This window comes from Nyctereutes procyonoides, unplaced genomic scaffold, assembly GCF_905146905.1.
Source record: "Nyctereutes procyonoides isolate TBG_1078 unplaced genomic scaffold, NYPRO_anot_genome, whole genome shotgun sequence".
Classification (NCBI taxonomy): Eukaryota; Metazoa; Chordata; class Mammalia; order Carnivora; family Canidae; genus Nyctereutes; species Nyctereutes procyonoides.
In genome coordinates this window covers 4787222-4814911 of record NW_026575139.1, presented here as the reverse complement: position 1 = coordinate 4814911, position 27690 = coordinate 4787222, and the positions used below count along the sequence as shown (strand labels likewise).

Sequence of the window (27690 nt, the reverse complement as noted above, 5' to 3'; positions counted from 1 at the left end):
GGGATCCCTGCACCCAGGAGAGACATGGGGCCTCGCAAGCCCACTTCTGGCCAGGATCCTGTCAGGACCCTCCTGAGTGGGCTTCCCAACAGGCCCGTGGAGGGCCTGGGAGACCCGCTGCACAGACCGGGAAACTGATGACCTGACCACAGAAAACTGCCCCCTCACCCCCAGCCCTGGCCCTGGCCACCTGGCTCTGGAACAAATGCTCTTTCACTACGGCATCCGCCTCTACAAATCGTGTCTTACCGAGGACTAGGGGCACCAGGACCTTTGAGAAGACCTGCACGCATCCTTCCAAGAAGCCAAAGCCTCTCTGCACCAATGAAGACCTCGTATGAGGCGAGGCTCAGGACCCAGGGCGCTGCTGAGGCCATGCCAGCTCCAGAAGGAAGGACATGGCCAATGACCCCACATAGTTCTGGCCACAGCTTCAGTGCAAGAAGTTGGCACCTTAGACCAGTGTCACCCACCTCCTCCCAGAAGCCTGCCCCAGCCAGTCCTTGCCTAAATCCCTCCCCCAGCACTGGACACGGCACATTTGGCCCTGTGTACATCAACCTGCCTTCACACCATGGAAGGCTCCTGACGCGGCCTTGTGCTAAGCATCTACCACATAGGCAGTTCACCACCAATACCTCACTCGTTTGAGAAAACCATCCCCATCCCACAGGGGATGCTGAGGCTCAGGGAGATCTGGGACTTGAACCCAGTTGTGTCCCCCAGCCTCCCTCTGGGATGAGCAGGGCACCCCGGGATGCTGAGAAGAAGGGCCATGTGGGGTGGAGGGAAGCGGGGGTGGGGGGAGGGTCCTTGGGCTCAGGCCACAGAAGGCCGAAAAAGAGTGAATCCAGGCCCCTGGTTCTGAGTAAAACCATGGCACAGCCACCACCATTTATCAGGACTGAGAGAGAGTAGACAGGAATGCCCAGGAATGCCAGGGGGAAAGGGAGCAGAATGTGTGTCTCCAAGGTTAGGAGGAAGGACCTAAGGACAGATCTTTCCAAAAGGAGAGATCAGGTTAGGCTGGAATCTGTAAAAGCAAAGCCATCCTCCAACGCAGGTAGGGGTGAGGGACCAAGCTAAGCTGCCCCCTAGAGGGGCTTCCTCATGCCCCCATTACGAATTCCAACCTCACTGAAGACCACCTGCTCCAGGAGCTGGCTCAATTGGAGGCAGGGGAGGGGACAGCAAGAGTGAGTGGCTTCTAATCCTGAGCTGCCCACAGAGGACACTCCAGCTGCTCTCAGAAGACCTCTGCCCTGGGGGATCCCTCCCCAAAACACCCCCCCCCCCAGCAGCTTAATCCACGAGCACTCTGTCCAAAGGCGGGAGTCCCAAAGCCAGGGCAAAAGCAGAAGGTGATGCTAGAAGCCATCTATTGTGTGACTATAGATGTCCAGAGCTGGCAAATCCACAGAGATAGAATGTAGACAAGTGGCTGCCAGGGGCCAGGGCTGGGGGAGTGAAGGCTAATGGGGACAGGGTTTCTTCTGGGAATGACGAATGGTTCTGGAATTAAACAGTGGTAGTGATGTTTGCACAATATCGTGAAAACGCTCAAAACCACTAACTGTACACGTTCAAGTGGTTAAGATGGCCAAGTCCAAGGTGAGGACTGTCTGGCCTCAGCACCAATCAATCCCAGGCCACGTCCCAACTCTTGCCTATCCGCAAGGAAGGAGTGCCTGCCATCAAAAGTGCAGACAGGAAATCCAGAACACACTCGACAGAGCCCTTGAGACCCGGTGACAACAGACCGACATACAGAGGAAGGCCGGAGCTCAGACGCAGCCCTGGAGCAGAGGCCTGGGCCCAATCCCCTCTGCCATTTCCTGGCCACGTGACCCAGGGTGAGTCACTTTCTCAGAGCCCCACCTTCAAAGGAAGGTCAGGACAAGTCTGGCCAGGGCCTGGCTTCCAGTGAACAGTCAACAAACAAACGGCCACCACCATCCATTTATTTTCCACTCTGGAACTCATCCTGCTCCCTCCCCACGGCCTGCCAGGGAATGTCTGTCCGGTGTTCTCCACTCTAGAAGGCACCTGACCAAGCCCTGCAAGACACCCTTTTAAAAATGGGTTTCTTCTGGGGTCTAGGTGGGTTCCCCTCTGGAATTGGAACAGCACCGAGGTATACAGCGGAGGGACACCAAGACGCCATCTCAGCTTTATGCAGGATCCAGGTGGCTTAAAAATAAAACCCTGGCTGGCTCCCCTCCTTATCATGGAAGCTGGCTCTCATTATCAGAAAAGGAAACAATCAACACATGTATCATATCATTTAAGGCCAGCAGCCTTCCCAGGAGGAGGTGTTACAACCTTCCCTCACAAAAGGAGGAAACCGAGGCTCACAGGGGTTAGGATGTTGCTCTATGCCTCCTGCACAAAGAGGCACAAACGAAATCCAAAAATAAGATCCCTAAAATGTTTCTTCGGTTCCAAATTAGGGTACGAGGCAGTTTTTCGCCGCATCCATTCTGAGGGTGTCTGTAACCTGTCTCCCTTCTAGAGGGGCCCTGCAGATGTTCCTGCTCCGTCCTCACACATGCGCACTGCCCCGAGAGCACGCCCACACCCACCGGCGTGTAGACACATAAAAAAAACGCGCCTGGAAGAGCCCCAGCCTGGTGGTGAGGGGAGCGTGCACCTTTCTCGAGGCTGAATCCTCGGGCGCCCCTCCCACGGGGGAGGGGGCTACAGATCCCCAGCCAGCGAGAGGAGCTCTGGTATACACTGTGTGCAGGAGATATGTATTTTTCTCCCTACTGGTGCTTTTCAATTGATACATTTTTTAAGCCAAGAACTCCTACTGATAGTGCAAAAATGAGTCATAGATCAAGGAGGGAGACAGACAGGGAGCGAGCGCTTGTGAGCGAGGGCCACTGGCAAGAAAACCTGACAATCCCCGCGCCCCCTCCCCCCATGCCAAGACATTAATTCTCACAAGTCGGAGAAAATTACTATGCATGAATGCAAAAAGCATGATCAGGAGTAATTAACATGGCTTCATATGCAAATTTTATTAATGCAGAAGTACAAAGTCATTATGCAAATGAAACTTACGTCAACTCTCTTGACAAATATTCATCTCTGAGGCTCAAGTTTCTCCCTTTTTATTTATTTATTTAATTCTCTCCCCCACCCTTTTTTCCCGGGTTCTTTTTTTTTTTTTTTTAAAGAGGTGGTGCTGGGGTGGGGGCGTGCGGGGGAGAGGTAGTGGTGGTGACCGCTTCAGCAGCAGCAAGCCATGAGGACTGTTTGACAAGTTTGCAAAGTTGTTTTTCAACCAGAGAAATTTATTCTTGCATTGTTGATTTTTTTTTTGGGGGGGGGGTTGTTGGCAGGTACAAGACAGCTCACAGGAAAAGAGGGAAAAAAAATAAAAAAATAAAAAAATAAAAAAAAAAAAAGCTCTGGGCAGCAGGCAGCCAATCAAAACGCCAGAGCCTGTAATGAGGGCGATTGATGGCTGTTTGGCTTTTACTGCAGGGTAATGAACTAGAATCCAGTCTGAGGAGGGGGGAAAATATGAATATTCATGAGACTGTGCTCCTGCCTTTGATGATTAAAGAAATTTTTAATATTCAAATAAGCGCTTGCCAAGTGATTAACAAAGAACATGCACGCAGAAATATGGAAATGGGAGCCGGGAAAGATTTGAGAGGCGAACAGACTGCTGGAAAGGCAGCCCCAAATTTCATAAACAAGATCGGCAGATAACCCAATTCGCACACGGGCAAATAAAAACATTTCTTTCGGATCGCTTAAATATTTTGCCAGCTACTTTGTCTTAAGGATGATAAAAATGCTATGTATTAAGGGGGGGAGGGAGGGGCAGAGAGAGAGAGAGAGAGAGAGGAAGCAGATGAAGTCAGATGCACTGCTCACGCTTAAGAATCTATCCCAATTCTAGCCACCCTCCCCCAACCCCGACGGGAAATCAGGACTCTTTTTCCGGTTTGCTAGAGAGAGAGGATGGAGGGAAGCCAACTCAGACTCGAAAACTCAGTGCTTGAGGTACAGGCCTGCCTGCTTTGGGGCACGGGCCGCGTGACGGTGATGCGGCCTGGGCTGCCACATTGCAATGCATGGTCATTCGGTGCTTCTAGGCTGGCTCAAAGGCCCAAGGATGGTGGACCCAGTGACCAACCTTGGGGGGCAGGAGACCGTGATTCTCGTGGCCTCCATTCTAGAGAGCTCAGGGCCTCCTCTGGAGTCAGGCCCTGGTCAAAACACAGAAAGAAGGTGGCCACAGGGAATCAAGGGGGCACGTCCTGAGAAGCTGCCAGGACTCAGACTTCTGCCTGGGGCCTGGCCTGGCCATCTTCGGGGCCCCCGAGGAGAGAGCTCCACCGATCCCGCAGGCTTCATTAGCTGTGCGCTAGGGCCGCACGCTCATATTTTAACAGCTCCACCATGGGTTCACATTGAAGCACATAATAACAGTATTAGCTGGTAAAATGATCCTGCAGTTAAAATACATCTAATTAGCAGCCGATGACATCCATTTTGGCAATTTCCTATTTGAAAGAAGTAGAGTGCCACCTTAAATGAAAGAGGCAGTGGGTACTCACCCAACAAGACCTAGCCTTCCCACCATTTGTTCTCTCTCTCTTTCTCTCTCTCTCTCTCTCTCTCTTTCTCTTTGGGAGGAGGAGGGTGGTTCAGACAGCAGGAATAGGGAAAGATTCTAAGCAGCCTTCTTTTGTTACTCAATTTCAGAGCTACATGGGTCTGGGGGAAAAAAATAAATTCCCTCACTCCACAGGTATTATTTCAAGTCTTTTTAATCACTGAGCACAGACCAGAATTGCTTTTCATTTCATTATGAAATACATAATAATAACGACAACAACAACAATACAAAGCAGAAAGGGAATCCAAGCTATATTCGTGAACACCGTAAGTCACCATGAAAACCTGCAAGGTCAGGACAGGTCCTCAAGACAAGGCCACAAGAGCGGGTGGGTGTGCGGCCTGGCTCAGTTCAGAGCGCCAGAGCACTTGGGGGATCTAGAAATTCTCGGCAGGGAGCTGCGTCTGCCAAGTCCCACCTCCCACTTCTGGATTCCCCTCCTAATTCAGGCAAGTCTGAGCGCCCATCATGGGTCTCAGGTCCTTGCTGCAGTGGGTTTGAGTTTGGGGGTGCACATGTTGGTGTCCTTCAAAAGAGGAGCAACAGAGGGCAAATGAGGTCTCACCAGGGTTTGCGCAGCTGGGTTTAAAGACATCCTTCAGGGCCATCACACAGGGGCCATAAAAACAAAGCTCCAGCCGGGGTTGGGCCTTTTTACTCAGGCTTCATGCTGAAAACAGCAGCCCTTTCACGGGGCTGAAAAGGGAGTGGATTTCTTCTGCAGCAGGCTAGAGGGCCCGCCCGGACCTGGCTGAACCCAGAGAGGGCTACTGCAGGGTGTCAAGCAGCGGGGAGAGGCGGGCCTGCAAGGGGGCCTCCAAGGACATCTCTGGGCTTGAGGCCGGTCCAACTGCCACTTTCCCAATGACCATCTGGAGAACCCCCCACACGCGGTCACAGCCCTTTGTGGCCAACAGGGTGCGGAGACGGCTTGGCAGCATAGAGGAGGCAAGAAGCATGTCCCTTCCAGCACCCTGAGACAGGCCACCTCCCGCCTCGCGCCTCCCCCTTCGCGCACTCCCGAGATCTGTCACCGTGAATCACCACTCCAACTATTTTTGCTCCCGGCATGCTACACATTTAATGCCTCCCCAAAAAGGGAGAGGCCAGGCAAAGGCAAAGTCGTGCCCCGCTACGACACTACCAAAACCGGTTTTCCTCCCTCCACCAAGGCTTAGCAAGGGAACATCTTCCCTGGCCACTGGAGCCTGCAGGTGGAAGCAGGCACACGGGCCCATCCCAGCACCAGGTCCAAAAGCACCTGTTTCGATGGCTGCCAGCTGCAATTTCCTCAAGATGCCAGCAGCCCAAGGACTCTGGGGCAGCAACGGGGAGCCAAGGATTGGCAGGGTAACATCACAAACTCCAAAACCATCTATGGAAAGGCCCAGTGAAGTAGCATAGGAAATGTCAGGCGCTACTGGGGAGGAGGGATAGTGTCTGAATCACATTCTGCAAACTCTTCAGGGTAAGCTGACCAAGGGCTCGGGGCTGACCATTCCACCCCCTGAGCGGGCACATTCAGGGGAGAACGTGCAGCTTCAACTCTTTTGCTCATCATTCAGGGAAATCCCTGGAGCCCTCTCAGCTGCTGGAATGCAAATAAACCGCAACCACTTGTCCTCTGGCCGGGACCTGGAGTCCTAGGCACCAAGGCTTTGGGATGCCCACAGGAAAACAGATAGGAGTCCTCTGGGGTGACACCTCAGCAGCCACGATCCACCAAATTGGGGCCCACGCTCTTGGAATGAGCAGGCCTGGGGACAACAGAAGGTGAAACCATGTGTTTCACCAGTTTAAAAAATGTGCGCATGCACATCTATTATACAAAGATCATACATATATGCGTGTACACACATAGATGCAAATATCAGCAACATGGACAAGCTCAAATGTCTCCATGTATACCCCAGAATCTACAGAGGCCAAGGACAAACAGCAGTTGACAGAGTCTCTGAATCTCACCAGCAAAAACAGCTGGCCAGTACCTAGCACAGAAATGTCCCCCTTTCCCGACTCAGATTTTCTGATCATAAGCTGGACAGCTGCTGCAATCTTCTGCACTTTCGGCTCTAGAACACCATTTATCCAAGATCCTTCAATAATCTTCTATTATGTTGCATCAGGGGCCACTAACAGTATACTACACATAACTTCATGAGGCACCCCCTGGACAGCAAGTACAGTCTATAAACTGACATAAAAAGCCGGGTAAATCACTCCGGATTCCAAACAGGAAGAATTTGGGACTTGGGGTCAGGACCCCATGACCCTTTCTCAGACGGCACTTCATGGCCAGACTCCAAAGACTACCTTGGCCAAGCATCTCTCATACACGTCCCCATGGACACCCCCATGGAGTTCATTAGTTTAGAGCTGGCGAGGGGCAGGAACGGACCACAGTCAAGACAGAAGCCACACATCACGGGATGGAAATACAGCATGAGACAACCCTTCAGATTGGGTGCCTACAGGGAGTTTTAAACTAAGATCACTGGTTTTTCCTTATTTGCCCCCATCAGCATCCACTGTGCCTGACATATGTGGGATGACCTGGAAACACTGAATCCTGACACTTGTTAAAAATCTGGTCCTGTATTGAACATGTTTCAAACTTAGTGAGTTCAGAAAGTTGTTGTGGTTTGCAAGCCCCACAAACTCCCAACACTGGCTTTGGCTCAGCCCCCGATCGCAGAGAGCACGACGTAGTAAATAAAAGGGGGAGGTCTGAACTCTGAGGATCCCAGAGAATTGAGAATGAAAACAACACAGCACAGCCAACAAAACAAAATCAAGAAAACAGAGTGTCCAGAAAAGAGGTGACAGCCATGACTCAAGCCAAAGGCAGCAAGGAAACAGGAGAAGGGTCCCAGGTGCAGATGGAGCTGAGGCTATAAGGGATGTGAGGAGCATCACCCTCTGTCCAGGTGGGACCATAAAATCCCCACCTGCCCAGTAGGGGAACGTGCAACCAAAGGGCCCAGAGGGTGGGTTTCTTGGTTTAGGGATGGAAAGAAATTTAACTTGGTCAGTAGGTGGTAGAAAGAGAAGGAAGGATGGAACGAAGGAAGGAAGGAAGGAGAAAAGGAAAGAGGGAAGGAGGGAGGGTAGGTAGGAAGGAAAGGAAGAAAAACCAAATTGCAGAAGAGGGGTCACTGGTATAGTTTAAATGCATTTTTGGGTTTTAGTTGCACTGCCAGAGTTACACGCAACCGATTGCTACTATTGCAATAAGGAAAAAAAAAAATCCAGCTCTCCCCTGGCTTTTGTAGTTGACGGAGTCTTTTTTTCCCCCTTTTTCATTCTTTTTACCTCCTACTAATGGACATCCAGAACACTGAGGTGCGTTGCTTCGCATCACGTAAGAACAAAATCTTTCTGTGGCCTCTTTATGTTCCCAAGCCAAGTCTGAAATGTCACTGACTAAAACACTGAGCAGGCCTGTAATTACTTTCAACAAAGTAGCTCCTCTACCGGAGTTTCCTGCATGTAGATGGCATGTAATATACATATCGGGAGCCTTCCTTTCAGCATGGGTAGCGTTTGACGGCTACAATCACAAATTTTCTTCTAAGGGCGCAGTTCTGACAGCCACCTTCTTCCTTATTTCTTTGACGTGGGATCCATTTTCATCTCCTAATGCACCGGCGGCGAGGTACAGTGTGTGCACAACAAAATGTGTAAAAATTAACACTTCGCGGGATTAATTGAATAAAGATTGTTAGCACATTAACACGGGGAACATTGCTCCTTCGGATTCAATCTTGCCACGCTCCCGGCGCCGCTGCCACTGAAACAGGGCTTTACATCAGCTGAGGTTTATACCACTATTTAATGTAATTAAAGAAGCCGGTAGCACAGTCCTCCATGGAAATATCATTTCTATTGCAGGGTATTCCCATTAGAAATTGGGGGAAATCATAGCACGCGGACTTTGATTTTGTTGTAATTTTTTTTTTTCCCTTGGCTGTCTTTGAAACAGAGCCGATGTGCTGGGCCTCCGACGGAACCCTCTGCAGAAAGCCTGCAAAGACTGCCCGATAAGACAAGCCTAGGCTCCTGGCAGGAGCACTCGGCATTTGTCATTTTTGTTGTTGTTGTTTTTGAAACTGTTAAGAAAATATTAAAAAAAAAAAAAAAGGCTGCCTACTTTTGTCTGTAATTCTCTGCCCAGCAAACAGCACCACATCACGATAATGACTTTTCAGATACCCCCACCCACCCAAACAACGCTGGGGATAAAGACAAGGGAGGTGTCTCCCTGGCTGCTCTTCTATATAAACAATGATAGCGTGGCTAGGATCCCAACAAGCTTCAAACCCGGATCGGGACTAGAATCTAACTGTAACGTCAGAGGAAGAGCACAGAGCGGCACTGCTCTCAGAAGGCCCCAGAATTGAAACACACAGAACCAACCAGAAGAAAAGAAAATCAACCTCTTTACACCACATCATCCAAAATGGCAGAGAAAATTAAGTCTTGGGGCTGAAGGGAAGGGAGCCTGACTTAGCTCTCGGGGCCCCGGGCAGCCTCTCCTCCTCTGAAGGCCGCCTCCTGCCCTTGGAACCACCAAGTGCAAACAAAAGTGAGACCCATCTCTAAACCTGCTCAACGCGTGTCCCTGTGCCATGGGGATGCCTGTGTGGGGGTTGGTTGGTTTTTTTTTTTCTTCCCTAAGTGCATTTTAATACTCTTATTCTACATCCTAATTTCTTTGCGGGTGGGGGGGGGGAGAAGGGAAAAAAAAAAAACATCAGTGTCACTAAAAAAACGTCACTCTGTTTTGTAAAATCCAGCAGCTTCCTTGGCAGCGAGAGAGGCTGGCTGGCATTATCCTCTCATTTGACAAAACTACTATTTCTGGGCATGTGCTCAAAAACAGGTAGGAAGCAAATGCTGAGAAATAAGGAAGTAAAAACAGGCAACAGATTTTTCACTACCAAGAACGCCAAGCGTAAACACGATTTATTTAGCTGTGTTTAACGCGTCTGTCCTCCACGCAACTAGGAGCCCACTTGGGTTGCAGGGAGGGCGGGGAGGAGGGGACAGGAAGAGGGAGCAGGGGGACGACAACGGGGACAGAGAGAAGAGGCGGGCGGCTCCGCACAAGGACTTCCTGAACGGTTCCGCTCAGTCTTAGGAGAACAAGAATCTTCTGCCCCAAAATACACGCAGGTGTCAAAAGAAGGCAACGCTAATCTGCCGGTTAATTAACGAGCCGCCACTAACAAAGATAGAAGACCCAGCTCACGCCAAAGATATTTCCACGGGCGTCGCACGATCTCAGTGCCCACTTCTCTTGGCTTTTTGCAAACCCTGGGGGCTGGGGGCTGAGGTGGGCACCCAGGCCCCTCAGGTTGGGGGGGGTTCCAATCTTCCAAGCGCAGCCACGGTTGGAGTGGGGGGAAGGATCACTGCCCTCCCTGCCCATCCTCACAAGGCCACGTGGAACTGACGGAGCTCTGTATTCAATTAAGGAGCACCAGACAGCTTCTGGCTCCTTGCCGGCACCGACGCAGGCTATGGGTATCTGCTGTGCCCCCGCCCCACCCCGGGCTCTGATGCCAGGGAACAAGGACTCTATCAAGTCCCCCGTGGAGAAGGCAGAGTGCCACGCTCCCCCAGCCCCACCCCCACCCCCAAACTCAAGCCTGAGGTTCTGGGCCTGCCGGGGCGAACCGACCAAATATATAAAGCAAGCATCTGTATTTGCTAACGAGCAAGACTTAAACGGGAGGTTTCGGGCCCTGCCAGAGGTTATTCCTTTTAAAAACCTAATTCAGGTTCACTCAGCATTGGCTAGGGAAAAAAAAAAAAAAAATGAACCAAGGCTCATCAAAAGAAAAACAACACAAAAGTAAGATGGAGTCCCAAAAGGCCAGTTGGGGCCTCCCATTTCCCCAGTGAAGGGGCCATTTCAGAGCAGCCAGCTGTGCGCTCTGGGGGTGTAAATGCCCATTTTTGTTAGCTTTAAGAGGTGGCGGCCAAAAAGGGGGAGAATTTCCTCACCAGCATGCACGGGGTTCCTTCCTCATCGGCACCCAACAAGACTGTGCGCTTAAAGGCGGCCTGCTGTATGCATTCCTTCCCACCCCCCCAAGTCTACACCCCCTCTGCCCAACTCCTATGGGGGAGGGGGGGCAGATGCCAAATGTCAGTAAGACACCTTTTCTGGTATATTCGGGTCAAGAGTGACGGCAAACCCACTCCATATTAAGATTCAGAATCACGTGATAGTCCCCAGCAATAACGAAGAGCTGGGGTGGTGTGCAGTCTCAGTCCCCCCAAATGAACTGGAAAGAGGGAGAGGTATTTCCTACTGGTCTTAGGTTATGAGATTGAAAATTCAAGTCCTCCTCCTTGGGCTCCCCGCTAAATCCCCTAATTCTCCCCCCTTGCACTGGAAATGACATGCTACACAAGTAGTTATTTGATGCCTCTCCCTTTTGCAAATTAGTCACCCTGCCCCCGTGGACTGAACAATAAGAGTCTATATACTTTTATGACGTCTTTGAAATCAGCAATTACTTCACTCTCATAGGATGGTTTGTTTTCATATCTGGATCGTGGCAGGAGCATAAACAATTGGATATCCCCATTTTATGGATGAAGAAACTGAGACACAGCGGAGGCTGTTTACAAACAAACAGATCAGATGGAGTCTTGTGTGAACGCGCACCTTGATTGTGGCACTTCAACTAGTGAGGTGACCCCGAAAGCTCCAGTGGCAACAAATACTGATGGGAAGGCTAACCAGGGCTAGGGTGCTAGCTCTGGAAGGCCAGACTTCTAGAAAATCCTATAAGAAAGAAAATCTCCATTTCTCGAAGGAATAAAACTGACTGCTTAACCGCCTCCCCGGGATCCCTCTGGATAACAATTCCATTGGTATTCCAACAGGATCCAGCTAACAAAAAGTCTCCACTCCCCAGCAAATCTCCCACACGTGGCTCCTGAACAAAAGCAAGGCAAGTCACCTGTACCTTGCAGACCAGTGGCAGGGAATACTGCACCACAAAGCAGCCTCACCCTGGGTGAGTGTCCTCTCAAGGCAGGAGAGCAGGGCTACAGAAACCTCTCTGTGAGGCGGATTCTGGACAAGAAACTTCCATCACTCTGCCCCAAGCCTTAACCTGAAACTAGAGGGAGAAATCACCCATAATTTTTATCACTGTTGAGTCGTCAAAATAAAGCAGAGATAAGTTGGCTTCCTCTTTCTCCATGTCATAGACATTATGTCAGCCAGCCACACAGCTACCTGTCTGTCTTTCAAGCCAAACATGAACAGTTTCCCCCATAAGCACCCTGTTTTCAAAAATCCTAGAATTTATGACAGCCCTCTTCAGGAATTGCTAGGCTGGGGCCCCTGAAACACACACACACACATAATTAGTGTTTCATCCATCGGTTCTTTCTGTAAAGGAATCCGGTAACATAAATATTAATCAAACATGAGAATCTGCCTTTCCAGTCTTGGACCATTATGAGTGCCGGATTGTGATCTTTACCCGTATTTACAGATATTCAAAGGCAGATTCTATCTTGTTAGAACTGTTATAAATGGACGTCTGAGAAATCAACGAGCAAGTTCGGGCAGATATGAAAACCTTCCTGTCCAGGACTGCCAGCAGCTTTGAGTTCCCAAGTGTTGAATTTGTTACCTTTTCAAAAAAATAAATTGACAAATGCCTTCAGATTCCTCCAGAAGAAAAGCTAGCCGCTCATAGTTCGGGTTAGCTAAATCTGAGGTTTTCTTAAGATCAACTCTCACTCTAAATGCCATGAAAGCATTGTTTACAAAATACTTTAGCCTCTGATAGCACAGAAAGTGCAATATTCTGTTATGATTTGGGTCAGCCCAAATCATAAATAAATATGTATATATATATATATACACACATTTTTAAGATTACCTTAACTCTTGTTACAGCAAACACATTCTGTGTGCTTCAGACCTATTTCTGAATAATGGAAAATAGAGACGTGGCTCCAATTCTAGCCTAGAAAAGCTGTCACAGTGAAGGTAAACTTTTAATCTCCTATAGGCAAACAGCATACATTTTTATTTCTGGAGTAACAGCTTTGGGAAAATGTTTGAACATTTTCTTAAGAGCTTTGTGGTAAATACATTGGGCGTCCAACCACTGCTTTTCTGAGTCTTTAAGGGTCTGTTGGAGTGCTTTAAACAATTGGAGGCCAATTTTTGAGAATCAAAAATAAAGAGGGACTCCTAGCAAGGTGACCATTTGCATACAAATTCTCTTTGGGGGGGTTATTGTAAGAGAAGTCGGGATGGAGGAAGGACTGACATTAATTCCCTGTAATTCCACGAGGCTTTGTGTCCCACTCTAGTAGAGGGTTCCATTCCCACACAATTGGGAAAACACTTTTGTTCTTGAGTGTTTTAAAATCCCAGCCCCCAGGAATTCCCTCTAGAAAAGCAGGCTCCCTCTCCTCCCTCTCCACCCCCCCCCACCACGCCCGGGAGGGGGGAAAAAAAGACAAAAAAAACCCTACAAAGAAAACCACTTTGGGACGGGACTGTTTGCCCTGGATGGACGCAAAATGCACAAAGGAACTCTTTGAGGCTCCCTCCAAACGGGCCTCACCTGGATCCGGGGAAGTGCCGGGCTCTGTCGGGCCAAGGTGGGCTGAAGCCGGGCTCGGTCGGGCGCGACCCTTTCTGGGCGTTCGCGGCGGGTTGGAGAGGGGATCCCCGGGCGCCCCCAGGGCCCAAGACAAACGCCCAGGAAGGGACGCCACCCAGCGGGGAGCCCCGCCCCTCGCGCGCCGATTCCGAGGATGGGGCCACGGGCGGTTTTCGGGGGTCCTGAAATGCGACTCCCCACGCCCGGGAAGGTCACGAGGGCGGGCGCGCGCCCCGGGGTCGGGCAGGGGGAGGCGGGTGGAGGAGGGGCGGGCCCGAGCGCACAAAGGGGCCCCAGGCCGGCGGGCTCCCCGCCCTTGACCTTGGGTCTCCGCCTCCATCCATCTCCGCCGGCTGCCAGGGAAGGGGGCTGGCCCGGGGCCAAGGGCGAGCTCGCTGGGCTGCTGCGGGGCGGGGGGCGGCGGGGGGCGGCGGGGGCGGGGGGACGCTCGAGGGCGGCAGAACGCTCCGAGGAAACCTGCATTCCAACTGCCCTGGCTCCTCGGGGAGCCGGGTCCCGGGGAGGCTCCGTTTCACTGCCCGCCTTCCGCGCCCCAAAGCAAAAGTTGCAGGAATGCACCGCGGAAGCCCCCTCCCCTGGGCTGGCCCGACGACTCGCCCGTCCCCCGCCCCCCTCGGACCGGGCCCAGGCGGGGGAGGGGAGCTGTCACCGGAGGAAGAAAGGAGCGCGCCTCTCCGGCGAGCCCAGACGCGGGCAGGGTCAGCTGCGCCTCCGCCCGCCCCTCGCCGCCCCGCTCGGGCAGCTGGCCCATTAAGTCCCCGAATTATGCATGGGCCTGGAGCCCCCTCGGCCCTCCCGCCCGGGGGGGGCACAATCAGCGTGCGCGGCCGCCCGGCGGACCGCAGCAGAGACGTGGCACAAGGACGCGGAGCCGCGCGCCCCGGGGCGCAGGCTGGAGAGGCCGCGGGCGAGTCGGCGAGGGGACCCGGCGCGCCCCGGGGCCGGGGAGCAGCGCCCGGGAGCCCCCGGCGGGGCCGCAGCCGGCGAGGCGGGGGGGGGGGGGGCGCCGACCGCCGAGGATGCCCCCGGTGCAATCACCGAGTTGCCGGAGCGTCCGCCTGTTTCCGTGCGGGGTCCGCGGGGTGCGGGCCGCCTCGCGCCCCCGCCCGAGCTCTGCACCGCGCGCCTCGCAAAGGGCCATTGTGCGCCCGGGCTTGCCAGGGAGGGGAGACTTACGGACCCCAACCTCCCCCAACCTCCGAGCCCCCGGGGGCGGAGCCTGAAGTCCCCCGGCGGGCGTGGCAGGAGGAGTTCGGCCCCTGCCCCCTCCCACGTGGAGGGGATGACTGCGGGGTGGCACCATCGGGAGGGGTGTGGCGGGGGGGGGGATGAAGGCCGGGAAGGGGGAGGGTCGCTGGAGATCCGGAGAGGGGGCAAGACTCCTCTTGCACGTTGCAACCGTCGGGGCACACGGGTAATCGCGGTAGTGGTGAGGCCGGTGGCGCCTGGTTTCATGCGAGCGGGAGAAGTGCAGTCTCAGACTTGGGAGGATTTTGATGTCCATCCCTCCCCCCCTCCTCCTGAGTCTCAGGACGGGGCCTCAACTGGAGACACACACACACACACACACACACACACACACACCTGCCCGGTCTCGGGTCCCCACAGAACACCGTTTTCGGTATCCGGGACCCCGTGCTCTCGACAGCAGGGCCCCAAGCCCGGAATGTGGAACTTGTTTGCTGTCCCGGGCTCCGTTTGTTTCTGGAAACGAATTCCCTCTCTTTTCCTTCCCCTCCAAAAGCAAAGGCCAGGTCAAGAAAATTACATACTTCTTTTTTCCCAGCGAATAAAGGCGCCTCCTTTGCAGGGAAAGTTTTACAAGCCAATGATGTCAATGATGCAAGGAGAAGACCACACTGTTTAGGTTTCTTAATTGGCTGGCTTTGAACTCTTGGTGGGAGGGGGAAAGAATCCACTCTGGCTCCCTCGGAGAACTTAGCTTTGTGGGGTCTACCAACCTCAAACCAGTTGCTGGAGTGGGAAGGGGTCATCAGGGGTTTGTCCTGTTTCTCCTTAAGGGAAACAAAAAACCCTGGATGGCTGCTCCACACAGAGCCCAGGACAGGCATTCTCTGGCCCTCAGCCTCAAGGGAGGACACCCCCCACCCCACCCCCCAGAATTCAGCTGCTGCGGGACCGCTCTCTCCAGATGCCATGATCTGCCCAGAAAAGTCTTTAAAACAGAGCCAGTGCTTTCTCCACCACTTTCAAGGATTTCTTTGGTACCTGAAGTCAGGAAAGCAGAACTGTGCACTCTGGACCCGGCCAGGTTGGACAAATGTCCTCCCTGGAGCTTCATCACAGCACTGGTGCTGGCGCTGTCAGGTGGCAAGGCTCTATGCATGGGGGTTCATCCTGGGTGGGCCCTGACCCTCGCACCTGTTTGCACCTTTGAGTCTGGATTTATCTGCTTGCATCTAGGGCTTTGTCCACACTTGCAACCTGAAGGCAATGCAAGCTGTGCAGGTACTCAGCTCCTGAGGGTCAACAGCCCTGAGCAAACATTGCTTTGGCTTAGAGAACTAGCTGGCTATCCTGGGCTAGGGGAGTTCACCCCACCCTTGGCAGTGCATCTGAATAGTTACCTTTTCCTCCTCACACCAGGACTGGGGTGGGGGGGCAGGGGGTCTGACTTCTCACCTCCAACAAAAGGCCATTTTGTTAATATTCCCCCACCCCAAAAGAGCCTGGGGTCCCAGTTTTCATGCTGTTGGGAGAAGCACGCAGCCACTTTCCCAGACCTATCTCTCATCAAGTGATCACACCTCTCCCCACCAGACCTCGCCCTCATACACTCACACCCCCTACTCAGCACAGACTCCTCCTTCATGAGCCACTCCTATCCTCCCACCCCCACCTCCAGCTCAAAACCAGCAGACCAGCAGGAGGAGGACTCTAAGGAAACTCACGTAAAAACAAAATAAAAACGAAACCTAGAAGCCTTGCTTTCTCCAGAAAGGCCTCCTCGTCCCTGGGTCCAGCTCGGGAGGGTGGCCTCTAAGGTCCTGATCACACTGCCATCTGGAGCTCCTTTCTGGACTTAATTTAATGTGGGCAAGGCCGACACCCCTAGTCACTGGTCACCACCTAGCAGTACCTGGCTCAGAGTGGGTTCCGATTTCGTGAGGCCTGAGGTTGATACAATTTGGGAGGTCCTCTGAACAAAAAAACAAATACCAAACCACATTTACACCATCAGGGGCAGTGCCTGCAAGAGGCCCAAGAGGGGCCCTGGGCCTAAACTCTGCACCAAATCCTCCCAGAGGAATCTGCCCGGCTTGAAGCAGAAAGAGACCCTGTTTATCCTTTAGTATAGTAGTTTTCATTTCAGCCACCAATTTCTTCCTAATGTATTTCCTAAGCCCAAAATGTAACAAATGAGGGAAGTCGGTTGGGCTGCCCGGTGGGAGGAGGATTTAGGTAGGAAGCTGGAGCTTACCCCCCACCCCCCTGCCGGGTCCTTGCAGCTGTTGGAGACCACTGGGTAGCTAGCTCCTTCTCCTATTTCAGTTCAGGAAGCTCAGGCCCAAAGAGGGGGAGGGTCTGCTCAAGGTCACAAGGCCTATCAGCCACGGGGCCTAAACACCAACTCCAGGTCTTTGGCCAGAGTCCACCATGCCTGCCCCTCCCCACCCGGCATTCAGTAGGCCCAGCTGCCTCCTATAACCCGACTGGGTTGGCAGTCGGCTTCTAACAAGGCAGCTCTGCACAAGACAGCAGTCCACGCAAAATTCACAGATGTGTGTAGGACAGGTGGAGGTCCCCCATCCCACTTTCTTCTGCTCACACTAGACCCCCAGATCCCATCATGGGGTGTCACCCTAGAGAAGTCATTCACGGCCTGGCCAGGAGCGGAAAACGGCCGGGGCCAGCCCAGGTTAAAGACCCACATGACCCCATGGGCCTGGGCTCCCCGTGAGGGCCACTGGCTGGAAGTCAGGAGCCTGGCGTCCAGGCACAACTGTGCCGACTCACAGGGTAACGATGCAAGGCCACCTCACCTCTCTAAGACTCGGTTTCCTCATTTACAAAATGAAAGTAATAACTGATTTACCACCTTTCATGGGGCGGAGACGGAGACGGTGGATGGGAACGTGGGATGAAAGACAACCACGGGCAGCACTGCGTCACCACAGGAAGGAACATGACTGCCAGAGTTCACACCCCGGGCCCCTAGTCACCAGCTGTGTGACCCTGACCAAATGACTTAACATCTCTGGCCTTCAGTTTCCTCTTTGGTAATGTGGGCTTGATACCAGGCACCTACCTCATGGAGGTATTAGGGGGATTCAATCAGTGAACAGTTTTGCAAAGCCCTTCAAACAGTGACCAGTACAGAGCAAGTTCTCATAAATGTGTTCAGTTAAAAACCGAAATGTGAAAACTCTTCTCTTGTTTGTTTCCTCAGTAAAAAAGATGAGCCCAAGGGTGCAGGGGCAACCAGCAGGCTGCCCTATTTATATAGTTAACTGACACAGAGCCCACTCCTAACAGATTCTAGAGCTAGTGGTTATGTATTAGTCAGGCATGAAAATGAGCACCAAAAAAAAAACAAAAAAAAAAAACAAAACAAAACAAAAAAAAAAAACCAACCAGGCTGTCAAGTGCCTAATAAAAAATTTAAGCCAAGTACTAACTGTTTACTGTCAAACTAAAAACCTAGTAATAATGAGAACAGAGGCTCAGAGTTGGTTAGGTCCCCCACCTGGGAACCCAGGACCCTGCCCTAACTTCTCATCCTCCTCCCTGAACTGCTGCTGGAAGCATGAAACCACCTATATCCGTCACAGAGAACAACGGCCCCAAACCTAAAGGAAACCTAAGAAGGAAGAGAAAAAAGAAAAATCACACTGTAGCTGACTAGTGTTTTCTTGTCTTCTTTTTAAGTCAGTAAAACTTTCGATCACAACTCAGTGCAACAGTCACAGTGGGCAGCTGCTGACACTGCTACGGTCTGTGGTCTGTCCAGTTTACACACTACCTTCAGTCTCTTGCCTCCCTGGGGAGGCCGGGAGGGCAGGGACTGCTCACCCCGGCTCCTGGGTCAAGACACCAGGACTCTGCCAGGGGAAACGACCTGCCTTAAGGCAAAAGGGCACCTGGCTCAAGATAACTGGGGTCTGGACTCAGCCCCGCCTGTCACCAGTTCCAGAAGATCAGGTAAGAATGGGAGGGTCAGCAAGGAGATCCTCCCAGCTCAGGCCAGGAGGCCAGAATCCCCACATGGATCCCTCCAGTGGTTCTCTATTATTAATAACAGCTAGCGATCCACAGGGACCTAATACATGCATGTCTTGTCTAAATCAAACCTTGTAACAAGCCTGAAAGATAAGAAAGATTATCTTCATTCTACAGGAAACGGGGGACTTGGAGAAGGTGAACAACTGGCTGAAGGTCATTCAGCAGGTCATTGGCAAACCCCAAATCCCGGCCCAGATCCAGCCGTCTGAATTGGCATCTTACTGCTTTCTTTCCCACCACTCACCTCTCCTAACCTTCACGAGGAAATACAGGCAACTGTATGAGGGGGGCTACCACAGACCGTGGGTCAAGGCCTCCGGGGTGGGTCATACCCACAGGGTCATACCTGGGACTGGCTTCAAAGACCACCCTGGACGGAGCCTGGAGGTAGTGCCTGCCCCCACTGGCTGGGCCAGCTGGGCAGAGTTAGACTACCCCTCCCTAAAAGCCTCCATTCCGGGCAGGCCCGGTGGCTCAGCGGTTTAGCGCCGCCTTCAGCCCAGGGCGCGATCCTGGAGTCCCAATATCGAGTCCTGGGATGGAGTCCCATGTGAGGCTCCCTGCATGGAGCCTGCTTCTCCCTCTGCCTATGTCTCTGCCTCTCTCTGTGTGTGTCTCTCATGAATATATAAATAAAATCTTTAAAAATAAATAAAACCCTCCATTCCTCCTGTCATCCGGGGAAGCCAGGCAGACCCGAGTCTTTCACCACTTTGCTGTGTGACCTTGGGCAAGTCCCTTACCCTCTCTGGGCCTTAGCTCAAAGTGGAGTTAGAAACATCTCTTTCAAAGTGGGGTTGGAGGTATCTGTTTGAAAGTCAATATAAATTTCAAGAGGAGATAAACCAAGAAAAGCCCCTAGGGACCATGTGGGATTACCAGGTAGGCCTCCTCCTCTCCTCCACCACCTGCCAGCCCTGACCAAGCTCTGGGGCCAGCCCCATAGTGCCCAGCCCCAGGACCATGTCTCTGAGACAGAACACTCCACTATTCCTTGGTGCAGACAGAACTAATAATTAGCTGTCACGATTTAATAATACATAAAGATAATCCATGCTACAACACGCACGGATTTAACTAATCTTAATTTGGAGGCAAAATAACAACTCTAAATATATCAAACGCAAGTTTTTAAAGACAACCTGCAAGTGGGGTTTATCTCCAGTTTCCAGCACAGGCAAGTTATTTAGTTTCTTCCACTGGCCTGGCTAATATTCTCTTCTTTCCACATGTATTTTATTTATTTTTTTGAAGTCTGAAAGGCACATTTGCAGAGCGGCATGTAAATCCTCCAGCTGATCAGAAGCCAGTTTCTCCAACACATTTTGCCTGGCGATGGGTCACTAGGACCCCAAACCAAGCCCCTCACCCCCCCCACCCTCCAGGCACACCCTGGCCCCTCCTAGGTTTCAGATGGAGACATACAGGGCGGGTGGGGCCGTGGCAGCAGGGAACTGCCTGCCACTTCCAGCCCAGGGGGATCTGCTATTTCCTGTCACCCGCTGCCTGTCTCCTGCATTTCTCCAGAAATCTGACATTTGGGGTTTGATGGGGGGAGGAGGAAGAAAAGGCAAAAGGCAAACCTATGACTGACAGCTGATGGCTCGTTCCTCCAGTTATAGCTTCATTTGGTTATGGAAGGGGTGATAACATGCAAAAAACGAATTACCTGTGATCAAGAGCCTTCCCTCCAGTGGCTATAACATGGGGATTCTAAGGAGGAAATGGCTGAGAGAGAAATCCGAGGTTAAGTTTTCAAGACTCTGAGAAGCAAACCCCTCCCTCATGCTGCCAAGCGGGGTCCATAGGCTCTTGAAAGCTTTTCTGAAAGCTTCAACCTCTCAGTCACTGGGCTGCAGCCAGACCCTGGGCTAGGTGGATGCTCTGTGTGTTTCATTGTCATCCATTCTCAGCACAGGACTGACAGGTGGGGACAGATGAGGAAACTGAGGCCTAGAAAAGTGAAGTGGCTGGCCTGGGCAGGCACTGGAGTCGCACCTCTCCCAACTGACACTGAAGCCCATGCTCCCTTGATCCTTACCCACCCCACCCCAGGTTCCTCCACAGAGGGACCCACCATTAGAGTGGCCACTGCAGGATGGTATAAGGACGTGGCCAAAGATGGCTGGGGGAAGGGGGCACACAACAGTTGTTCTGACGTTTCTGATGGTGGAGTTCCCCGAAGCCAATGGAAGTTTCTCCCCCAGTTCCTGAAGACCCACATTAGCTACGCTACCAGCAGGAAATGATGGAGCTGGGGAAGCGGCCAGTAAGGGGGGAAGGTGCTCATCTCTGCAGCAGGTATCTGACACGCCAGGCAGGGACACATCACTGAAACACCACCGTTACTGCTGGGTGTGCTCCCCTACGGGGCAAACTGCTGCCTAGGCTGGCAGGTGTCAGGGTAGGGTGAGGACATGTGCTGGGTCCCTTCCCACGCGGCAGCACTTGGCCTCCATGGCACAGTCCCCTCCTCTCCATCCCTCTTTGAGACACCCAGCCCACATCACAGGTCTGAGACTCCTGCTCTCTGCAAACCCCAAAACCCATCTCGCTTCCCCCTACCCCCACCCCAGGGCTGGCTACTCCCATCTCCTCCAGCAGTGCCAAAAGTCGAAGAATGCAGTAAGAAGGGAGTTTAGGAAAGATAAAGAACTCCTATACAGGCAGAGTGAGTCAGGTCTCCAGGCCAGAGCCCCGACCTCTACTCAACCCCACCCCTGTCCCCAGATGGGCCTCAGACACAGGATCCAAGGACCTTTCCCTGCCCACAGCTCACAGCCAAGGCACAACCGCACACATCAAGGGTGGGGCTGCCACCTGCTCACATTCTAGCCACGATCCCCAAGGGGGACAGAGCAGCAGCGTAAATGGCTCTCTTCCCGCCACACTTCCCTCCACCCCTAGAGGGTCCTGTCACCTGTGGTGGCAGGAACGGGGGATGACGATGCGATGCTCAGGGCAGGGGAAGGGCAGTAGGTGCTTGTTTATTAAATGAAAAAAAAAAAGAATGAATGAATGAATACCCTCCAAGATACAAAGCTCCAGAAAGTTCCTCCTTCCACTCTCCTACTTTTCTAGCATTAGAAAGAAAAAAGAAAGAAGAAAGAAAGAAAGAAAGAAAGAAAGAAAGAAAGAAAGAAAGAAAGAAAGAAAGAAAGAAAGAAAGAAAAGGGGAGGAAGGAAGGAGGGAAAGGAAGGAAGGAAGGAAGGAAGGAAGGAAGGAAGGAAGGAAGGAAGGAAGGAAGGAAGGAAGGAAGGGAGTCAGTCACTACTCTTTTATGCCTATCTCCAGACTCCGGAGTCCCAGGAAAAGGGCTAATCCAGGGTCCAGCCCCTGATGCAATGACTTACACAATTCCAACTCCGATCTCACGCCCAGGGTACCCTTAAAGGTGGAAGGGATCCCCCACCTATCCCACAGGCCGGCCTTGCCCTCCTACCTCTGGAGCCCTGCCTCTAGATGCACCTAGTGGAAGGAGAGCTGGGACCCGTGTGGACAACACTCAGATTGCTGCTTCCCAGAAAGGCATGGCCCTCATGGTCACCACAGGTACCTCCCTTGGGGCAGCCAGGCCAGAGGCCAAAGTCCCAAGAGTTAGCAGCCACCCACTCACCAGCGGCCGACCCCAGGGACAACAGCAGGGCTCGGGCAGGCCGGAGCATCCCTCCCCACCACGGCTGGGAAGCAGGAACAGGAGAGGCCTGGGCGAGGCCAGCGGTGCCAGGGGCCTGGGCAGCAGCTGTGCGGATTTCCGGCAGCCCGGGCGGAGAAGCGCCTGTGATTCCTAGTCCCCCTCTTAAAATATAAAGACTCAATTATCTTTGAGCAGCTTGCTTTACACATGAATTGACACATTTATTTTACAATAAATAACTGAAAGTTATCTGCGTTTCCTTTACTGTTAATCTACGCAGAGAAATAATAAACAGGGCTTGTCTACAAAAATGCAAGTACTGCAGTCCTCAGAATTCAATTAAGCTAAAATAATTAATGCTCCCACCATATTAAATTACTTTATACATTTGAGCCACTGAAGTTTTATTCTTTAATCTTTCCTTTTTATTAAATAAAAAAAATAGAAAGAAAGAAAGAAAAGTTGGTGCCAACGCACGAAGGGAAGAAGGGGAAGAGGACTGGCAGGGGAAGGCACGATGTGCTGCTAGAATGGGATGGTCGTCTTCAGCTGACACAGCATGGAGACTGTTTGGTGCCTTTGATTAAAATAACATTTTAAATTCTTTGAACAAACATATCTCTTTAGACTTCTAAGGGATTATTTTACATATTTCTTCGAGAATGAAGAAATCCATTCGTCCTGTTTGCTGAACAGAAAAGGCCAAGAATATCTTCCGTCACACATAAAATAAAAATACTGTAGGCTGCTGCTGCAGTATTATAGCCCAAGAAAAGGGGTGCGGGGGGGTGGGGGGCGGGGAGGACAAAGCCGCCTTGCAGATTAACTTTGCCTTTTATGAAATCACATCTAGTCGCTTTCTTAAACAAACCTACCCACAATGATCGGCGGCCTCTCGCTGGGAAATACCTTCATCGTGAAATGAGGATTCGGATGGTTTTTGGTGAAAGCAGAATGCCTTTCCATGGAAATATAAGTAAGGACCAGAGTCTCATGGGCAAGGTCTGTGGTCACTGATGCCGGGTGTTTATTCTACTGGAGAAAAAAACGTTTCCTCCAGTGGCAAAGAGAAGAAAGGGCAGGGGGACCCCCAACCCCACCAACAAAAGGGACTCTGCACCTTTCTTGCCCAGAGGCTCCAGCCCTCATGAAAGCAGCGTCACCCACATTTGCAGGACATTCTGAGAAGCCGGGGTTTACATGACCATGGCTCTGAACACGTCAGACAATCTTCTCAAAGCCACTGGCAACTTGAGAGCATGAGAGATGTCCCCCTAGCTCATGCACCAGATGGCAAGGCCCACAGGTCCTCGTGATTTGATGGGGTCTCCCCAGGACCTAGCATGTGCCAGCAGGAGTCTGCATCCCCACTATAGTCTCTTCCCAAGAGAGATCTCATTAATCCCATTTTAACAGGTAGGCAAATTGAGGCCCAAGGTCTCAAAGTTGCCTGCGGCTTGCTGCGTTATCCTGCCTGCCTTCTGGACGATGGCGCCTTCTGCTCCATCCTACCTTGGCCTACACCAGGCTCCCCCTCCAAGGAAGAGCACCCAAAGCCTCAGTCACTCCAGCGTCTCCACTAGCTTCCGTGCCCACAACATAGCCAGCACCTACTTGCACACTGCAGCACCAAAGGGGACCTCTGAAAGGAAGGTTCCACCGGCAAAGCACTGACGGAGCCCTTACTCATTCAATCCTCACACCAGGCCTGCCAGTATTCCCGCTCCCTGTTGACAGATAAGGAAACTGAGGCCTAGACCCACGAAGCAGCTTGTCCAAAGTCAACTGTCAGGTTCTGAACCCTCATCTGCACACACTCAGATGCCATCTTGCTGCAGGACAGGCTGCCACTTACTGCAGGAACACAGGTTGTCAGGACCCTCTTTTTCTGCTGGGCCTCCCAGGCTCAGAGGTATGACCAGAAGAAGCAAACACTGAGGCTCGCAGAGCACGGGCTCCCTGGTGGAGGCTCTGGCACACCACAGCCGAGGCCCAGCGGGACATGGCGCCAACTCGCTGCAGCAAACAGGCCCAGTTGGAGGACACAACCCCTACATCAGTTCTTCAGGTGGTAAAAGTCCACAATCCAGGTGGTCAGCTGAGTGGGCATGCCAAAAGGAATGTCAACCTCCTGAAAGGGGTGCAGTGCTCCAATAAGCTCCCATAAGCCCTTCCCTAGACCTACCAGACGGATCAGCCAACCTCAGAAGGGGCCTCTGAGACCAGGGCACCTCTTTTTGCGGATGGGAGACTGAGGCCAAAGAGAGGAAGAGGAGGAAATGAGTGCCCCCATTCCTAAGGGCCCACCAGGTCCTGCCCACAGGCCACATCTCATTGGACCTCACCACAACCCTATGGAGATAGGTCCCATTAGCTCCATTTCACAGATGGAAAAACTGACTTGTCCATGTTGTGAGGAACAGATTCCAACCCAAGACTGTCTGACTGCACAGCCAGAGACTAAGCCAAGAATACCAGCAAACCGAAGGACAACTAGCCTTCCAAATTTCCGTTCTGTACTCCCAGCCGCCTATGGATTAGGCCCCACAACAGTCTCATTGCCAAAAGCAAAGCAACCATCGGCCAGCTGTGCCTCTCTGAGCCTCAGGCCTGTCTCGTCCTGAGGGTCACCCAGATAGTGGCCCCTCGGAAAGGGCGAGCCCTGGCTGGTGGTCCTATCCCAGTAACCCCCGGGCCCCCTCCCAGCACCAACACCCGGCACAACCAGAGGGGGAGGCGGGCGTGGGACCCAGGAGGTGGCTTTGGCAGCGGCCTGGCCAGTGCAACAATCCATACCTGCAATGTTCTCCTGCTTGGGGCAGATGCCTTTCGTGGGTGAGAGCAGGTGGTCATCTTCGTCAGGGGTGACCTGGATCCCGATCTCCACCGGCTCGGACACTTTCCTGAGCTCGGAGCGCGAGGAGGGCGGCGGGCTGCCCTTGTCCAGGCCTTTGTCATAGCAAGCACCCAGGCTGCCGCCACACTGCTTCTTCTTGTGCTCTATAAAAACCAGGATGTCCCCCAGGGGGAAGTTCATCTGACACTGTCCACAGGTGAGCAGGTCAGGGTCGGGGCCACCCACCATCAGCCCCAGGCTGCTGGGCTCCTCTATCTCCAGACCCTCATCTTCTTCAAGGATGGCGGCCTCCACATGGTCAGCCTCTGCTGAAGAGAGAAAGGAGAAGGGGGCAGAGAAGACAGAGATGGGCTTAGGCAATCACAGGCACCCATCGGCCATCCCAACCCTTCCCCACGGAGGAGCCCTCCACTGCCTGGGGGCAGGTGCAGTCACCACATCCCTGCCTGACTCTTGGGGGCCATGGATGGGTAAACTGAGGCTCCAGGAGCAACTGCATAGCCCCTGGAGATTGGCTGCTTAACTGATGCTGAACTTACTCCTTTGTAGCTTATCTGCTGTTGATTCCCACCCCCCAACATAGCACATAAACACACACATGTGCACAGGACACCCGTCGTGCTTTCACACAAGGCTGTGTCACAGGCCTGTACTTCAAGCTAGAGACAGGTCTCTCCCACTTTACATCATCTGAGAATCACCTGGGGAGCTCCAAGCCCCCTGCCCCACAACACCCACCCCCACCCCACCCAGGCAGCACCCCAAACTAATTACAGCCAGATCCAAACATCACATTGTCTTCTTGTTTTTAAGACTCCCCAGGTGATTCCAGTGGCCAGCCAAGGCTGAGAACCGTGAGCCAGAGCCAGAGCCGGTTCACCCTGCTTGGGCTCCATCCACCACCCCCTCCCTTCCAGGGTTCATTCATGTCCTCCCCATTCATGGGAGCCCTGCTCGCATTCCTCCACCTTGGACCTGGCCACACACCAGACAAGAAAGCAAAACCCTAGACGGGTGTCAGGCAGCCAGTCCTTAGGAGAGAAAGAAGCCCACAGGCTCAGAAAGCAACAAGTGAGCATTGGTTCAAAGAGAAATATCGAAGAAAAAAAAAAAAAAAAAAGAACAGAAGGCAGGGGAAGGGACGCTGAGAGTCTGGTCCCCGAACGAGGGAGCCGGCTCTGCCGCCAGACACTGCTCCTGGTCGGACTTCCATCACCTTGTAGATTCCCCAGCACTCATCAGCTCCCCACTGTCCTTTTTGGTTTTATTTTCACTCCAGAAAAAGAAAGGAAAAAAACCTTTTCAGGCTCCAAAAGCATTTCTTGGCAGACGACAAACCTCACTTTCAATGGACTGTACATTTTCATATTTCTTGAGCAGCCGATATAGTTCCTTTTTTTTTTTTTTTTTTTGGTAGGGGACAAGGGACCCAAATATTTTGAAGCCGATCAATGCCTCAAAAAAGCAGCAGCAAGCCCCAAGGGGAAAGCAGGAGGACTCGGCAGCCGTAAGTGTCATAAATAAGAGGAGTGGACAGTGAGGTTACATATCCCCTTGGGGTCTTCATGTAGACCACACTAGCATCAGGGTGCTTGAGAAAGCCAAGAGGGGGGCAGAGGTCTGAAACCCAAGGAGGCAGGTAAATTTTGAGCTGTGTGGTATTCAGTAAGATATAATGAAAACCACAGAGGAACAGAGAAAAGGGATGGAAGGGAGGAAAACACATTCCGTGGCAGTGAAGTTATTGACGGGCCAGAGCCAAAGAACAGATAATTTAAGGAAAAAATTCTGTGGCATCTTCCATCCTACATATAAATCCCTGTTCTGTATTTTCTGAACACAGCTTATTTGGGGCCTGTGAGAGGCCATGTGTGATGCTGAATCTAGAACGGACGGTATATGACAGGTAACGCGTTGGAACCACGTGTATACAGTCGATGCATAGGTGTTGCTGGGAAGGGAAGTTAACATTTGAGATCCTGCCTGTGGTTACAGACAAGTAGACAGAGCCCTCCATGAGTTACATGCAGACGTGGATTAGACCCATGGCAGTACAGAAACATCCCAAAGATGAGGAAATCCTAAACCTGTTGTCTGCACACCTCTCATGCAAAAACAAAACAAAACAAAACAAAACAAAAACAAAAACAAACAAAAAAACCTATAAGGTAAGAGAAGCAGTTTTCACCGAGCCAGACCCAGGAACCATTAATTACACTTTAAAAAAGAAATCAGGAGTTTACTTAAAAAGGAGTTGGAAGACAATGCCACATAATTAATTTACTAATTTATTTTATGAAAAGATGCTTTGGTATGGTTGAAATGTAATCACAACCCTCACGCCGAACAGTGGTGGTAGGGGGACCGGATTCCTGCGAACGGTTTGTCAGAATGGAAAAGGTAATTACTCGGTGCTTCTTTTCCCTTTAATGATCTAACATTGAGCAATACTGTTTATATTGAAAAGCTTGCACCTTTAATTACCAATTACATATACATAATTTCAGAGCCAAAGGAGAGGGCTGTGAAAACAGTTCTTTAGAAATATAAGGATGTATTGTGCGCCATTTCTAGAGAGGGAACTCTAATACACGGGAGGAGGATGTCAAAATATTGTTTTGTTAAAAAAAAAAAAAAAGGAGA

At 52.0% G+C, this 27690-nt stretch overlaps 1 protein-coding gene across 4 annotated transcripts in view; it reads right to left on the bottom strand.

Moving 5' to 3' along the window:
• The window catches only part of BCL11B (BCL11 transcription factor B), a 90979-nt gene that overhangs the window by 52032 nt on the left and 11257 nt on the right, over positions 1-27690 (bottom strand). For 2 of the 4 annotated variants that reach the window (XM_055304125.1, XM_055304128.1), the window contains exon 2: positions 24987-25355. In XM_055304125.1, coding sequence (XP_055160100.1) covers positions 24987-25355 — 369 coding nt within the window. The remainder of the gene's footprint in view (positions 1-24986; positions 25356-27690) is intronic. The other 2 variants (XM_055304127.1, XM_055304129.1) reach the window with 1 other exon arrangement.